We start from the raw sequence: 15,889 nt of genomic DNA, 5'->3' as shown, positions 1-15,889 counted from the left end.
CTCAATTTATATAATAAATATTCCTTGAGGGAAACTTGAGTTTGGCCTTTTTTGGGCACAGTAATATTTGACATTTTGCATCCAGAGCTGAAATAAAGAGACGCGCGTGCAAAAACTATTGCGGTCAGCAGCAGAATGAAACGTGCACGTATACTTTGCACAAGGCAGACAGGCTGCTGAAAGAGGCTGGTGCTCGACCTGTCAAACGAGAAACAAAGGGAACAAAACAAGACCGACGGCCATGCAGAGCTCTTGCTCCTCAGGTGTGTGCGTCACTTTAATACATATTCCGCGCAGACTTGTTTATTATTACGCTCACAGCTCTCTGTGCATAATTTCCACATTAACTCCCTCGCTCACGTGCACGTGCGCAATTTGATTATTGGCAAAATGGAGTGAGATGTTGCGAACCGAGGTGTATTTTGACAGCGTGTCAAGTCAACGACTTATCTCTGCCAAGCGCAATTATATAACAACACCAAAGCACCTTCAACACGATTCACTTCCTATCCTCAATAAAATAAACTAATAAAATAATCATTCAGCCATCTTAATTAAACATGTGTATAATTTTCCAACCGACTAATTTGATATTCTCTTTGCGAATGGAAAAGTATTTAACCTTTCAAGTCAATACTTTATTGATGTACTTATTTGAAAATTTAAAAATAATTGCCTAATTGAAAAATTTATAAATTAATCTATAAGTTACAAAACATTTCATATTGAAAGAAAAGAAAATTATCTTTCTCTCAGTCTCGCAAAAGACTAATCGATTAAATTTATCATTTCAATAAACGTCTTTTGTCAGCAACTTTTGTGTCACTATAGGTTTAGAAATTAGCACGTGTCAATCCCTTTCTATTATTTATATGCGTGGATAATCTCTAATTGTTGTCTTAATAATAGCCACGCGTTAATATGAACGCACAAAGGCGCTCGAGACAACACAATAGTTACGCATTAGGATTGATGGGTTTGAGAATAAAAAAATTTCCGTCGACATGCTTGTCCTGGTTTCCGCGCAGTTGCACATTCTTGTTTTTGCTGCTTCATACCTGCATGCACATCTAGTCAGTCAGCAGCAAGGCTCCCGTCCATCTCAGGTTACTTTTTATATAAAATTTTCATATAGAAAGAATAAGAAAAAGTCCTGCAGCTCAAGTGTCTTCTGCGACGGGCGCCGTAATTACGCGCGCGCCTCTACCTGCCCCCGATGCGTTTGTCAATCGCTGTTTGTTTCGCGCATTCGCCCGTACGTCGATCCATTCCTTTCCGCTCGACTGGCCAATTTATTTTCATTCTCCTCGCCGCGCAATTTCCAGCAAACTTCGCTCGGCTTATATTTCACGCGTTTCCAATTTGAGGCAACCTTCGACGGCGAATTCCTGCGTGTCGATCGCTACACGTGTGAAGTTGAGAACTCTATTAAACAAACTATATAAATACATTCACGTTATGTCCAGGTTGATTTTTTAGCTCTAATAAAGTGGAAGGAAGATGTGTAAAATTTAATTCAAGTATTTAAGTACCCACATATTGAAAAGCGGCAGACTGTTTGACACCAAAGCGTAGCCGGTTGCATAACCTTTATCTGTTGTTTTTCTTTCTATTTTTTGTTTTAAATTTGTTAATCTCCATTGCTACTGACTGAGAGTTCTATTAATTTCAAATAGTGAACAAATTGTTTGCTTTAAAACCCGTCCAAATGATAGATTTGAAAAATATTAACTCATTTTTTCATCTCATTGAATGCTCATCAAAATTATCAAAGCTTTCTGATTAAAGATTTTATTATTTAATTCCCTGAGTTCACTTTTTAATTAACTATATAAATTTTAAAGACTTTCAGACATCTTGCCCTGGCGTAACATCAGGCACCTGCCAGCAAGTATACTGAGCACTTGCCGCGTGTCGATTTGTTCAATAGTCTGAGCACACCTGACAATGAATTTATTATCCTCGCGGTAAATACATAATTAACACCTTCTGGCTGGAAACGCGATATTCTCGCGCTTGAGGGTATTAAAACTCAATTCACTTCTCTCAGCAAGGAGAGAGATTTAATGCGTTAATTTTTATGAATATTATCGCGGTGCTCTTTTTCTCTCTTAGGAGCTATAAGGACTTTCCGGCGGCGCGAGAGGGAAGTGGATGAAAAAAACGTTTAGTTCCGTGTTTTAATTTTTTTCCTTTCGAGAAGCTGTTTTTGTAACATGAGCCCGTCGTCTGCGCCGAGAATGCGACTGCCGCCGCCGCGCTCATTCGCAGCCGCTGCCAGAACGCGCTCTTATATATTCTAAATACTTAATTCCTTCGCGTGAATAAAAAGCAGTAGCGGCGCACTAATAGTGGTTTTTATGTTCTAATTTCGAGGGTGTGAATATCAAATTGCAATCACAACTAACTAGCTGCTGCTTTATTTTACGATTAGAAGAGAGATGCCTGCCGTTCACTAATTTCCCATTCAAATGGCCGAAGAGTGGAATTTCTCTGTTGGCTGCCACGAGCTGACAGTGAAAGGCGCCATAAATCTGTGCGGTTCTTCTCAATTCCTTACAAAAGTAACAGACTAGAACGTAACTTACAAAACATAATCCATTCAAATTTATCAAGGTTTAATTAAAAATAATGAATGATATGTTGTAAATAAAGTGGAATATTAAAAATTCAATTGAAGAATGAAAATTAAAATTGTTAATTTTGAATCAACAAATGGTGCTGAAATTTCAAAATATAAATTTAATCAAAATAATTTATGCTCCAAACTTATTGATCTTTTAACTTTTAACCCAAAAAGTTTGCTATCTTTAACATACGTTATTTTGACATCCGATATTCCTAAGTTGTTTTACACGCGCACATACAACACACATCTCTCTTTTCGGCTCTGCATACCACAGGACGCGTGTAGGAAGCAATCTAAATATCTTCCGTTTATATACACACAAATTGTGCCTTGTGTTTCAAAAAGCGGGGTAAAATGATGTTGAGCTGCAGCGCGTTTTAGCTACATGCAAATTGATCGTAATTAGGATCAGCGCTGTTTAATAAGGCCAATAAATTCACGAGCGCGCATTTTATTGCTCGTTCCTTCTTCGTATAAGACGAAATTGCTCTCCAAATTCACTCTCTGCTAATTGCGCTCACACGCCTCATCTCAATTTCACAGGCAATATTTTGTGATTTTCCGTAAGGGAATTTTGATCAATTCAGTGAATTTTAGAATATAATAAAACTTTTATTGTTAACTCCGTTATACTGAATTTTAATTTATGAAAATTATTAAATTCATTAATTAAATAAATCATAAAAATTAAATAATTTTATGCTTTGTGTTTGCTATAAACACAATGGTTGTCAAATATAAAAAACATTAAAAATTATCTAAATTTGAATGCAAATTATCAATAATATTTTTAAAAAAATAATAAATTAAAGGTGATTTTCATTTTTTGCAGTGAAGATTATCATGAATTTATTTAATTATTTTAAAATGCATGCATTTGTATTTTTACGGATGCGATAAATCTCTATTTTTAGTGCGGACGCATATGTTTGTAAGCAGAAGCCTTACGTATAAGTACGGCGTAGGTTGTATGTGGACAATGCGATGAGCCAAATTCGCAGTTTGTTTTCCATAGCTCTTACGAGGGCTCAAGTTAATTGCTTGCGACGTAGCGTGTACGCGCACTAATAAAAGGAAACCAAACACATTCACCCTTCCGCATTTCCATTCATCTCCTCAGCACTCTCACCGGAAAGGCTTCAACCCTTAAAAACGAAAACTTTCTGCCCCCTACTTTGTTCTTATGATCCGATCGCAAGTTCTACGCACTTCCTGCGGACGACCAGATTTAATTATGCTTAAACGGTGAGGGACATTAAATTACTTTGCCAAAGAAAGAAAGAAAGGAAAAACAATTATGAATTCATTAATTACACCGGATAATAATTTTCATATTATCGCTTTAACCATTTTATTAAAGTAATGTTTATGATTTAACTTCACAGACGATTAGTCCCTATAAAAATTCCTACTGCGCAGCAAGGAAATATTTCATCTCGCTGGGGTACATATTTTGTGTCACATCAGGACAAATTAACCAAACTTTTATTTAATTCGAGCGGTGTAGAGCGCGTGAATTATGAGTAATTTCCGAAAAGCGGCCGCGCGCAGTTTCTTTTTCGGAGGAGAATGAAGGTGGTCCACGTTGTGAAGGGTTCTTTACGACGTGTAACTACTCCCACATGCTGGTCGCAAGTGCACGAACGCCCATGTCGCCTGCGCGACCCCCACAGAGTCATCTGCCCAAAAACTACCTGCCGAGGGGGCCAGCTCGAATTTATTTATTAACTTGTAGAACCTACACCTTAATGTTGGATTAATGTGTATTTTTACTCGCGCACAATGACGCGCTCGCCTGGTACTGAATGTGCGTGCGTGGAGCGGCCGCGAGCATTTATATTATATTTTGAAATATGTAATTATTGCTCGAATTAGCATAAAACGTGGCGCGCGAGTCCACTTAGTGTCTGGTTCTATTTGGTTAGCGCGCAATATTTTGTGCTTGTCAAGTTAAATAAACACTGCATTATCATTTCAATAAAGTTTCCCTTTTCCTTTACAGTATAAAAGGGAATGAAACCTTTTTTTATTTAAAATACAAGGAGGAAATCAAGGCGGAGGCGAGTAGTAAAATCAGAGTCGGACTTAAGTTGGAGGAAGAATTGACAATGTTCTCCTTGCGGAAGTAAGGTAGGGTGTCCAAAGGTGCTGGATAGTCAACTATCGTAATTGGGCCATTTATCATGAAGCCTGTGTTCATATCTGTCCAAAATCCTTCCGGCAAATAAATTGTCCTTGAAGTTGCGTTTGGGTCCATGACTGGAGCGACTAAGATGTTGTTTCCTAACATAAATTCTAAAAAAAAAAAAAAAAAAAAAAATTAGAGGTTTTAATCATAAAAAGTTAATATGCAAGTTAGTACCATCATCAACATACGAAGCATTGCCGTCAACAACTCCGTTTGGGAGTGCAAAGCAAATTGGTCTGTTGATCGGCAAACCGCTACCAGTTGTAGCATCGTTAGCCAGCTGAAGAATTAATTCCGAGTAATTGTAGTGAAGATCAACAAATTTCTTAGAAATTTCAACAACCTGCAGAAAAAAAATTAAAATTTGTAGTTTAATTTATACGCTTATTTTTATGATTATTACGGAGGGGTCATTAAATTGCCATGGGACGTAGGAAAACTGCAGTGAGGGCATGAAGGTTGAGGCCTGGAGCCATCTGATGAACAGTTCAGGTGTGATTTGATCCGAGCCGTAGCCGTTTCCGCCAATCATGTCTGCAAGGACCATTGGGTAGCCAACGACATTCATCTGCAATAAGGTGGTGACCACTGAGCGGAGGCCGTTGTTCAGGCCCCAGCGACTGTCTTTGTCAATCATGCGGAGAAAGATGGGCGCACCCTGGTTGCTGTAGGTAGACCTGATCTCAACCGCGGATCCAATATCATTGATTATCCCATTGACGAAGTTTGAATAGGCAAGGGAATAATCAGATTGAGTGTTGATCTAAAAAATCTTTATCAATAAAAATCCCATTATTTAAATTAAAATACTACATTTCGCAAAAATGGTAGCTGAGGCAAAAATCCGAGTGCCTCGCCGGCGTCAAATTTGTAGCCGTCCAGGCCAATTTGGTTTTTCAGACTGATCAGCCGATTTGCCCACCAAGTGCGGGCTGCAGGGTTCGTAACGTCGATAATGGCAGCGTCTTTTCCATTCCACCACTCGACTTTGACTTCATTCTGCAAATTCCTGACAAAATATCCCTGCTGCAGAGCGGTGTTGTAAAGGGGGCAGTTGCTGTTGATGAAGGGATGCACCCAGAGGGTGACTCTGAAGCCCAACTGGTGTAGAGCGTCCACCATACCCTTGGGATTAGGGAATTTGGCCGAGTTGAATTGAAGCTCACCGTAACACGTTTCCCAGTCGTCGTCAATCTCAAGCTGGCTGTTGTTGAAGCCATTGTCCAGAATTTCCTGAGCGAACTGCATCACCGTGCTTTCGTTGATGTCTTTCTTGTAGCGCGCCCACGTGGACCAAATAGGGTGTCTGAACATCAGCTCGTCGGGCAAGGAAGAGGCATGGCCGAGATAGTTCTTGACGGCGTGTGCTTGGGCAGTCTTCACGTCATCAAAAGTGCAAATTGTGTACCTATATTAATTTGACAATGACCCAGTTGAAAATTTATCTTTTGGTACAATACTGCGATGATATTGATCTAATAAATCTAATTTATGAAACTAAATTTAATTAATAAATATAATTTATTATACTATATGCTACTATTTTTGCTATTAAATCAATATTATTGAATATGATTTCCAAAACATTGATATAATAATGGACCAATGGTATAATAAAGCTTGGATTGTTAACTATGTTCCTCTATTATATCAAATGATATAATATTTAAATTATATACCATTATGAATTATGATATAGTATTGTTATTTTCAAAAATACTAATTAAAGCAATAATTTTTTTGGTTCATTAATTAAATTTTCAAAAACATTATAATACAATCATTGGAATCCCTGATTTTATTTTGTGTGTGTTAAATTTAATTTTAATAATTAATTTCACTTAGCATAATTATCATCTACAACTTTTTGGCAGTTATTATTGTTTCAAAGCAGTTAATGACTTAAGAATTGCAAGAATATTATATCAATCAAAAAAATATAAAGTATTTTTTAATACTTGATTATTTTTACCCGGATTAAATTTTAATTAATTATATCAACTCAGTGACTTAAATTTGCATATCCTTTCAAACAAACAATTTACAATTTATATCAATATGTTGGTACCATTATTAATACTATATATTATATTTTCGAATGGGGAATTTTCTAAAAAAAAGTAAAAAGCCCTTTTTATACCTCAAGATAAGCTCTGTGATGTCGTAGTAAGGACTCTCAGATCTTGAAATGAAGCACAACTGATTCGGGTTATCAGCGGAGTTGGAGTCGATGAAGAGCGGAATACTTGGGTCCACGTAAATGTACGAGCCCTCGGAAGAGAGCCAGTAGCGGTCGGCCACTGCCATGTTATCGGCACTCTTGGTAATGAAAGGGTAGTTGGTCTTATTTAATTTCTGGACTGGCCACAACTGTTCGTATTGTTCAGGGCCACCGAACCTATTTATTTATTTTAGTAAAAAAATTTGTAATTAAAAAAAAATTAACTCTACCAATCAGCGCTACCGTAGCTAATGCAGTCCCTGATTTCATTGAACGCAGTAGTGGTCCAAGTCAAGCGAGTGCACTCAGGGAAAGGATGCTCAATGTCGAGTCTCGCTTGCCTATCGTAATAAAACGAAAAACCGGCGATGGTCAACACAGGCTTGGACCTTTTCTCACGCAGAGGCTTAGGTAATGTGGTGCCGAGGCGAACAGATAATGGTTTTAAAGCCCTTTCCTCAGCTGAATAATAAATTTAGAATGCTATAAAAATTTAATTTAATAAATCTACCTTTCTTGTCCTGCTTGAATGCCAAAACGAGTTCACTGGTGGTGTCATCGTCGATCAAATTGTACTTCTTCCAATTAATCACATTCGAATTACTGCCCTCTGAGCCAATGCACAAAAGTGCAAGGCAAAAGAGCCCTAATGAAATTTTTTTTTATAATATTAAAAAATCACAGCATTTAATATTGAACAAACCAATCACACTCCTCAAGTGCAGCATTCTTCAGTTAATGACGATCGGGAGTGGGATCGCGGTTTGCTTTTATTCACAATCCAAAAAAACAACGCGATAAGATAGAGCGATGATGAAAATACCGCTTAGAAGCTTTTTCGCCTCATTTTTATCTGCGTTTAGTCAACCACCTGCGCGATTGATTATGAATTACAAGATTTGATTACTGCGCGATTTTAGATAGAGTGATTCACCTAAAATTTATAGCCAGCATAAATCACTTTTGCTTATAAAAGCGAGATATTTACACATTTAATTTTTCTAAAGTTTAATTTCATCATTGAGGAAAACAGTGTGTTCAATTGATTTCCACAAAATGGAATAACCAGAAAATCTAATCAAGCAGAGTGAGACTCTGTCGATCTCCATAGCAACGTTCGCTCTCAGAATTAAAAGCACCCCAGGGCAAGAGGAGAGGATGAGCGGCACGTGATCTCATTAATTCCACCACCGTTGTCAGCCCATCATCAGTCAGTCATTGTGAATGCGTACCTGCAATGCACCGCTCTAGGTGTTTCCTCGTGGAAATCGAAAACAATAGAGAGAGATGCAGAGGGAAATCAATAATCTCTGCGCGCCGGAGAGAGAGCGAGATAGGTGCAGCAAATAATGACGACTCGCACAGCACACAGGCGTAGGGTAACACAAAACCCGGCCATCATCATTCTGCATGCATATTATTACTTTTTGCGTGTCGTTATTCGCCTGCCTTTTCGGCGATATTAAAATAATAACGTGTTGAGTTGTGTTTGTGTCATTCCAGCCGCGTGTGTTGTTTATTCTGTTTGTCCTGGCGCGCTGCGTGCGATAGAGAGACAAACGCGAAAAATGATGATAGAGAGAGAGAAAAAGAGTGAAAGAGTGTTGGGTTACCGTTGGGCTGAAAAATCTTTTACCAAATATCAGATAACATCATATTTATATATTTGGCGCATTATTATTTTTATCATAAGCCACGACCAAACGGCAACAAATTTTTTTAACACTAAAGCAAATTTGCACAGCGCGCGTCCTGGGTGGTCATTTGATCACCTCAGCCTAGTGATAGACTAGCTGCCACTTTTTTTCTAAAATTTTATAATAAAAATTTAATTTCGACCTGAACAAGTCGGCCGACCAACGAGACCCATGGGAAACAGAAGCCATGTCTGTGCATGCAGATCCATTCGCTTGTGTGCATCCCATCAGCTGTGAAGGGTGTCTTATTTTTATGTGCGACGCTCTTGCCTTTTTTTATATTATACGCCCGCGTGTATATGCTGATGCGTGCAGGAGGTGGTGTCGCATTCCCTGCTCCAAAAACCTGAAGGCGAACGAGCTGGCAGTCAGTGCTGCATGATCAGGAACCGGAAGTTCACTCTGGTGGCGATGCCACCCTCCGTTTGTCTGACTTGTCAGTCGTCGCCTTCAAACGCCATTTGTGCAATACTGGCAAGCGACAAATTAATTAAGAAATTCATTAAAACATATTTTAACAGTTTTAGTTAATTTAGTTAAAAAATTAGAACATTAATGCCGACGGATTTTAGCAAAAAAAATTTTAGAGTCTAAAAAATTGCTCCATTTGTATTGCAAATCACTAAAACCCACTCAAAAATAATACTAGAATCGCTTAACTAATTATCTATCATACTAACAGTGAATTTGAAGTATAGAGCTTTTAATTCCATATTCAGGCTCAATATCTATATTTTGTTTTCAATTAATGATGAGCGATTTTAATTAAGATACTCTAAAAAAAAAAAAACACCATAGGAGTGAAAGAACGAGGAAATAAATTTTGTATATCCTATTCATAGCTGTTAATATGGTATTAATTGTCCTTGTAGCAATATAATCCATTGAAACTAAAAATTTGCAAAAATTATTCGATAAAAATGCAGAGTATTTCGTTTTATAATAATTCATATATAAAAAGATCAGCACTTAAGGTAGTGCGGGAGAGTTGAAATTTGCATAAATAACAACCAATCATTGGCGGCATGGAAAAAAAATGATATTCACCTATGAAAAAAGTTGTAATCGAGTGACCTGGAATTGGTCAAAACAGATATCCTAGCCAGTGTAGTGTGTAGCAAATTCTAAATTTTACTAGGTTGCATGTATATTAAGGAATCAGAGGAAGTTCTGTAATTTTATTAGCATTTTTCAGCAAGTTCACTTAATGTTTTATCTTTATAAGGGTTAAATTTGATAAATGAAAGAGGTTGAAAAGGCTTTCCACAGGCATAATAAAAATGATTTTCGTAATGATCAATTTGCTCTCCACGCATTTTGATTTAGCGAAAGAAAACACTTGAACAGAGAGGATGGTTGATTAAAGAGGTTGTAGGAGCGCTGGCTCGTTCGCCCGCTTGCGAGAGAAAGAAAGCAAGAAAGAGGCTGGCAAAAATTATTCGCTGGCAGCTCTCGTGTGTGTATCGTGGCTTGTTTCAACAACTAAAAGCCGTGTTTCGCGATAGCCTGGTCACCCGCAATTCACTCACTCTCGGCGCGCTCGCTGCTTTTACGAGCGCCTTGTTTTATATTATTCTACACCTTCCCCGGTGCTGGTTCTCCATCACCAGCCGGGTCAAAAGGACGCGCGGCGGCGGCGGCGGCAGCAGAAAATGCGTGCATAAATAAATAAATCCGACCGGCCATAGCCCGCCGCGCGTAATTAATTTTATTTTCACTCTGCATCGCGCGTCCGCGCGCGCGACAGCGAATTTATTATGATGGACGCGATTTATAACTGCGGAATATGAGTGTTAATGTGGATTTGTGGTGACAGAGTGACGAGCCGACCCCCGGCCGGCGGGCGTCCCATCGGGCATTCCTCGAATTTCTCTTCAACGCGCCACACACTCGCGATCAATCCGCTCTTTCTCTTTTCCAAAGGGTCAGGCATGAAAGCACCGTAATGGATGATGTTTGGAAACCATTTAAAATTCCCAAAACAAAGAGTTCAAATTTCCTATCTCCAAAAGATAAATTTAAAAAATGTACAATTCTGGAAGAGCAACGACGGAAATAAAATTAAATTTCAGAAGAATTTAAGTAAATGAAATAAACGCTTGGACATGAATTCAAAATTACAGTTTTAAAATGGCAGTAACTTAAGATTTTGCACTTTAGAACGCCCATACATTTGGAAGGAACTAAATTGGAAAATAAATCTGAGTTGATTTTGTCGAAAATCACTACAAGATGCATATTATAAAATTCAAAATTTACAAGATAGATCGAGAATAAGTAGAATCATTGGAAAAAATAAACTGACTATGTAACTCATTAAATTTGCGCAAAGAAACCTGCTGTCGTTAATTTACAAAAATTAATATAAATTATAATTCATGGTGTAAATTCAGGAGGAAATGTTGGGACCTTCTTGTTTAACATTTCGGAAACCTGCAGTCACTAATTTTAAAATTTTAATTTAAATTGAAATTCATGGTGTAAATTCAGGAGGAAATGTAGCAAACTATATTCTGGAATAACTGTTCGGAGCAAACGTATTATAAGGTTTACTATTCTGATTGATTTTAAGACCGTTTTTTAAGTTTATTACAATAGCCGTGCTGGAGGGTATAGGAATTTTTTTACATTAAAAATTCCACATCAACAAAAAAATAGAGAGACGCGCACACTAAAACCAAATACAAATTTTATTATTTTGGTTCCGTTTATAGTATTCTTTAATTTTATAGGCCTCAATATAAATAATGGAAAAAATTCTGAAAAATGTTTCAAATCATTTGTTATAGTTTAAAACGATTTTAAATAAAACAGCTCTAAAAAAGCTTAAAAAAAAATTAATATAATAAATTGATTAAAAAAAATTTATACTCTGCAAAATATACGGTAATTTGTATTTCTGTTGATTCCATTCTATGAAATATCAATTAAATTACATTACGTTTAATGAATAAATCAATCGCTGGTAAATTTGGCCTTTGTTTTTGGTTTAAAATTTTCAGATTAATCTATTCTTCGAACAGGATTAAATTGATTCATTGGCCATATGAAATGCTTTCGTCGCACTCACCGTCTTGCTGAACAGGCCAGGCAGCCGTTAGTAATTTACGACCATAAGTTAAACGACACACTTCTTCCCAGCGTAGAGTTTAAAAAACAGCTTGGTGCATCTTTCGCCGCACATGTCTCGGCGGCTGACAGGACGACGGAAGAATTTGTACAAAGTTATGTGTATTAGTGTTTAGTGGCGCGACAAGCTTGCGCGGCTTTTTGTGCATAATTATTAAAGCTGGCGCGCGTGTTTATTTTCAGAGCATTTCACCGCGACAAGAAGGAATTCGATGGCACGCACCAATTGGGAAGAAACTTAGAAACTGATATGCATATAGAGAAGAGATTTTTTTGTATAAGATATAACCATGTCCACTGAGACCCATTTCAATGGAATTTATTATGCCGGAAGAATTTTTCTCACTAAAAATTGCATACACAAAATAAATTATGTAATATATGGTAATATATAATCATGGGAAGAAATTTAATTAGAGCATTAAAATTATTCAATTAAAAAAAATATGCTTTAAAACATTGACATAAATAACTAAGTTAGGTGAAAGTAGGCAATTATTTTGATATTTTTGGGACTTTTATCAACGTTTCAATTAAAAATACGACAATATTTTACCGCCAAAATACATTGTAAAATTAAATCTGCGAAAATTCCAGTCATTTCGTTTTTTTTTTCTTTTAGTTAGAAACGGAAAGTAAATACGTTTGGTAAAAGTGATATAATAGCATACCCTCTCATTATTTCCTGCAAACCATCATTACGCAGCATCATTATCGCGGTAATTATTCATAATTTGCAGCGGCATCCAAGCTCACGTGTGTGACACAGAGGACGCACGTTTTTCATCTTTCACGTTTTTATAAACACAACAAAAAACCTGCATCAAAGCAAAGTTAGCGGCACTGCAGACGATTCGTCATCTCAAAGTGGGCGCGCTTCCTTGTTTGTGAAGTTTTGAATGTTAAATTTCAAGCCACCTGCGACGCAGAGATCTCGTAATTAAAAAGGCGGCGGTGCCGTGCGGGGTTAAAGGGGCAAAAAACTGAGGCTCTTATCATTTGCGAATGGGTCGCGTCTTTAAAGGATGAAAAAGTACATCTCATCCAGGCGACATCCCTTGAACTTGAGAAGTTTATGTTCTCGTTGGGGAAATGAGCCCCCTTTGCCCATGAGCCAGCGCACGCTCTTGCTGCTGTTATATACGGTGGACCCTCTTTCTTCTTTTTTCATCTCTCGACGCCCGCGCTTTTTACTCTTAATTGGGCCGCAGACTCGGCAGCAGGCGTGTACTTTAATGATTCGCTCAAGACCATTATGTCTGCACCTTGCAAGATGCCGAGCTTTTCCGCTGAACGAGGCTGAAAATATAATACAAACCTCGCCAAGCTGCAGAAGCTAACTTTGCTCACCCCTTTCGGCAATGCGCTCGTTTCTTTCCTTGATAATTAAAATGCAGGATTAACAAGAAAAGGGCGCATGTATGATAAAATTGAAGCCTACAAAGAAGGGGTTCTGGCAGCAAAAACCGTCAAAAATTAATTATACACTGCCAGACTGAAGAAATTAGCTTAATTAATTACATTTAAATGAAAAAGCTTTTGTGTCGTGCAGCATTTTTTTGTTACTAATTGTAAGCAATTTTATTTTTCTTTATCACGGTAAAAAAGTAATACTTATCTACCTGCAAATTCTGTCACCGCAACCTTGTTTGCATCAACGTCGAGGGGGTTGCATATCCATCCCTCTGCAGTTTCTGATCCGATTTAATCGCTGCGCTGAACCCGAAAATTAAGGAATTATTAAATTGCTTTTTCTATTTTAACGTAATCCAGGAAGTAAATTTAGATAATATTAATCAACTGAATCAATGTGAACAATAAAAAATAATTACTCATCTTTATTTTATATGGGTTTTTGTTTCATTTTAGATTTTGTCTATAGTTATACTGGGCTATTATATAATTTAGGCAATAGATTAATTTCAGCGTGTGCGTGAATTCCGAGTGACTCTTATATGTGTTTCACTTTTCATATGGGCACCTTATTAAAACGGCAAGGAATGCAACTTGAGAGCAAGGTATTGGCAAAGGCACAAAGCAATAGTCGCTTCGTCGTCCGACGAACGGTCGGACAAGTGCTGTGTTTGTAGTCAAAGTACGTGCGATGTGTTGGATGGTATGCATTTATGTTGTGTGGGTGGAAAGGACATCGCAGATGGAGAGAGCAGAGAAAAGGATGTGCTGGTGGATGGATATGTGCGCGCGCGACGCCGGAGAAAAGGCTCGGGTGTCACACCCCTGGCATGAGTTGTTATCCCGGTTGCCTAGGTGACGACCCGCCCCGTCTCTTCATATCTCTTGCTCTGCTCGAGAGAGAGGCCCAAATTGTTCGGCAATACTTGAAACACAGTTTCGCGCTGCCGCTTCTTTTATGAGGAAATCGCTAACAGCCCTTGAGGTGCGTCTCTCAAAGTCTCTGAAGTCTCAAACGCGCGCAGGTTCTTCCGCGAAAGACATTTCGCAAGTAAACAGGAGGATTTGCCTAAACTTTCCTTATCCGCCAATTTTGACTTTGAAATTTCTCGCCAGCGTTACAGGAGTTTTGAGAAAGAAAATTGACATTCGCACTCTGTGTTAAAATTTTTTAAATAAGTGTAACAACAATTTGTGTAAATTAAATTGGCCTACTTTTCAAAATGAAATATAATAACTGCCAAAAATTTATTTGCATAAAGATATAGAATTATGTGTTTAAATCTTAAACAAATAAAATTTAGGTAAATTTAATTTCTAACAAAAAGGTGCATGTGATCCCAGATAATTAAAATTGTGTATAAAATTGAAAATCGAGAACCATGAATTTTAATACATTGCTACAGGAAAACTTGAAAAGGACCACACAAATAATTTAGCTGATTTTTAATTTATTAGCGACTGCCAGAGATGAAGCCATTTCACCTATTGTTTAATTTTTAATTCAATATTAAATGGAGAATAAATAAAAATAAATAAATAATTTGCGTTTAACAAGCAATTCAATGTGAATAAAATTTATAGAAATTTATCAGCTTAAAAAACAATATAAATTCCAATAAATTTTTTAATATTTGCGCCAAAAAAAACCAAACCAACTATATATTTAATTGAGCCATAAAAATATATTGGAAATTTAATTAATTTCTGCGCTTTTCTGATCCGTTTACGAGAAGCTTATGATTCAAATGATTAAAAAATAATTCACAGATTTCTATATAAAATCAAAAAAATATCTTGGAGGCTTGATTTTATTTCGCCTCTCGCAATTTGGCTGCTATGAACTAGGTTTGATGATATTTTGATAATTTTAAATCGGGATAAATTTAAGAATAAAATCATTTTTCAAGAATATTTTCCTTAATGTTTAAATTTTCCAAAATAGTTTTCCCAATTCAATAATTTTATTATATTATCTTCAAAATAATGCTAATGCATAAAAAATTCAACACTAATTTGGCCATAATTATTTAGCTGAAGCTTTAACATACAATTAATGAGATAACAGGTTTCACATTTTCATGAAAAAAATTTGTTTGAACAATTTTTTGTGTAAGGCGTTTAGTCAAAAGTACTAATTTAAATTGTTTCAATTTGTTTATCTTAATGTCAAATTTTTCACTGGGGTTGCCAAATAGTCTGCATATTTGGTAAAAAAAATGCAATCACATGAAGTTCATATAATTTTTTTCTAAGGAAATCAGAAAATAATATGCATATTACATCAGTGATCAGTGGTTGGATCCATAAGAGAGAAATAAGATCGAGTACAGTTAATTAAAAACGATCTGAACCGTTTTCGCTTGAGGCACCCTTTGGAATGATTGCAAGAAGTCATCTTTGTCTTTTTTTGTTTGTTACCTAGGCTAGTTTTAAAGGTGAATTGCACAGGTAGATGGTACAGTGCGTGCGCGTCGGTCTTTCGTTCCGAGTCGGAGGCCCCGCGAGCGAGCCGAACTGCCATTGGTCGGCGCGGGGACGAATCTAAAAACACGTTTGATGATCGCTCGCGGGTCTGCTGGTAGCGCGAGCGAGCAGTAGTAGGAGATGAT

General features: G+C 37.1%; 1 protein-coding gene across 1 annotated transcript; it reads right to left on the bottom strand.

The window, feature by feature from the left end:
- Positions 1-4,601: 4,601 nt before the first annotated feature.
- On the bottom strand, positions 4,602-7,893 carry LOC132202214 (myogenesis-regulating glycosidase-like). The gene is made up of 8 exons (XM_059628988.1): positions 7,742-7,893; positions 7,550-7,684; positions 7,269-7,500; positions 6,958-7,215; positions 5,631-6,225; positions 5,221-5,580; positions 4,992-5,160; positions 4,602-4,924 (listed from the first exon to the last, which is right to left on the bottom strand). The coding sequence occupies exons 1-8, from the start codon at positions 7,764-7,766 to the stop codon at positions 4,656-4,658; spliced, it is 2,043 nt and encodes a 680-aa protein (XP_059484971.1). The 5' UTR covers positions 7,767-7,893; the 3' UTR covers positions 4,602-4,655.
- Positions 7,894-15,889: the final 7,996 nt, after the last annotated feature.

Source organism: Neocloeon triangulifer, unplaced genomic scaffold (genome assembly GCF_031216515.1).
Source record: "Neocloeon triangulifer isolate White Clay Creek 2 clone unplaced genomic scaffold, ASM3121651v1 ptg000015l, whole genome shotgun sequence".
NCBI classification, from domain to species: Eukaryota; Metazoa; Arthropoda; class Insecta; order Ephemeroptera; family Baetidae; genus Neocloeon; species Neocloeon triangulifer.
This window is presented reverse-complemented; position numbering and strand designations above follow the sequence as displayed.

Excerpts from the sequence above, each read along its gene's own strand:
- LOC132202214 (XM_059628988.1), bottom strand. The coding sequence starts at position 7,766 with ATGCTGCACTTGAGGAGTGTGATTG. Across the intron at positions 6,226-6,957 it reads ATCACAGAGCTTATCTTGAG|GTACACAATTTGCACTTTTG; the intron begins GTATAAAAAGGG and ends AAATTAATATAG. Across the intron at positions 4,925-4,991 it reads TGCTTCGTATGTTGATGATG|AATTTATGTTAGGAAACAAC; the intron begins GTACTAACTTGC and ends TTTTTTTTTTAG.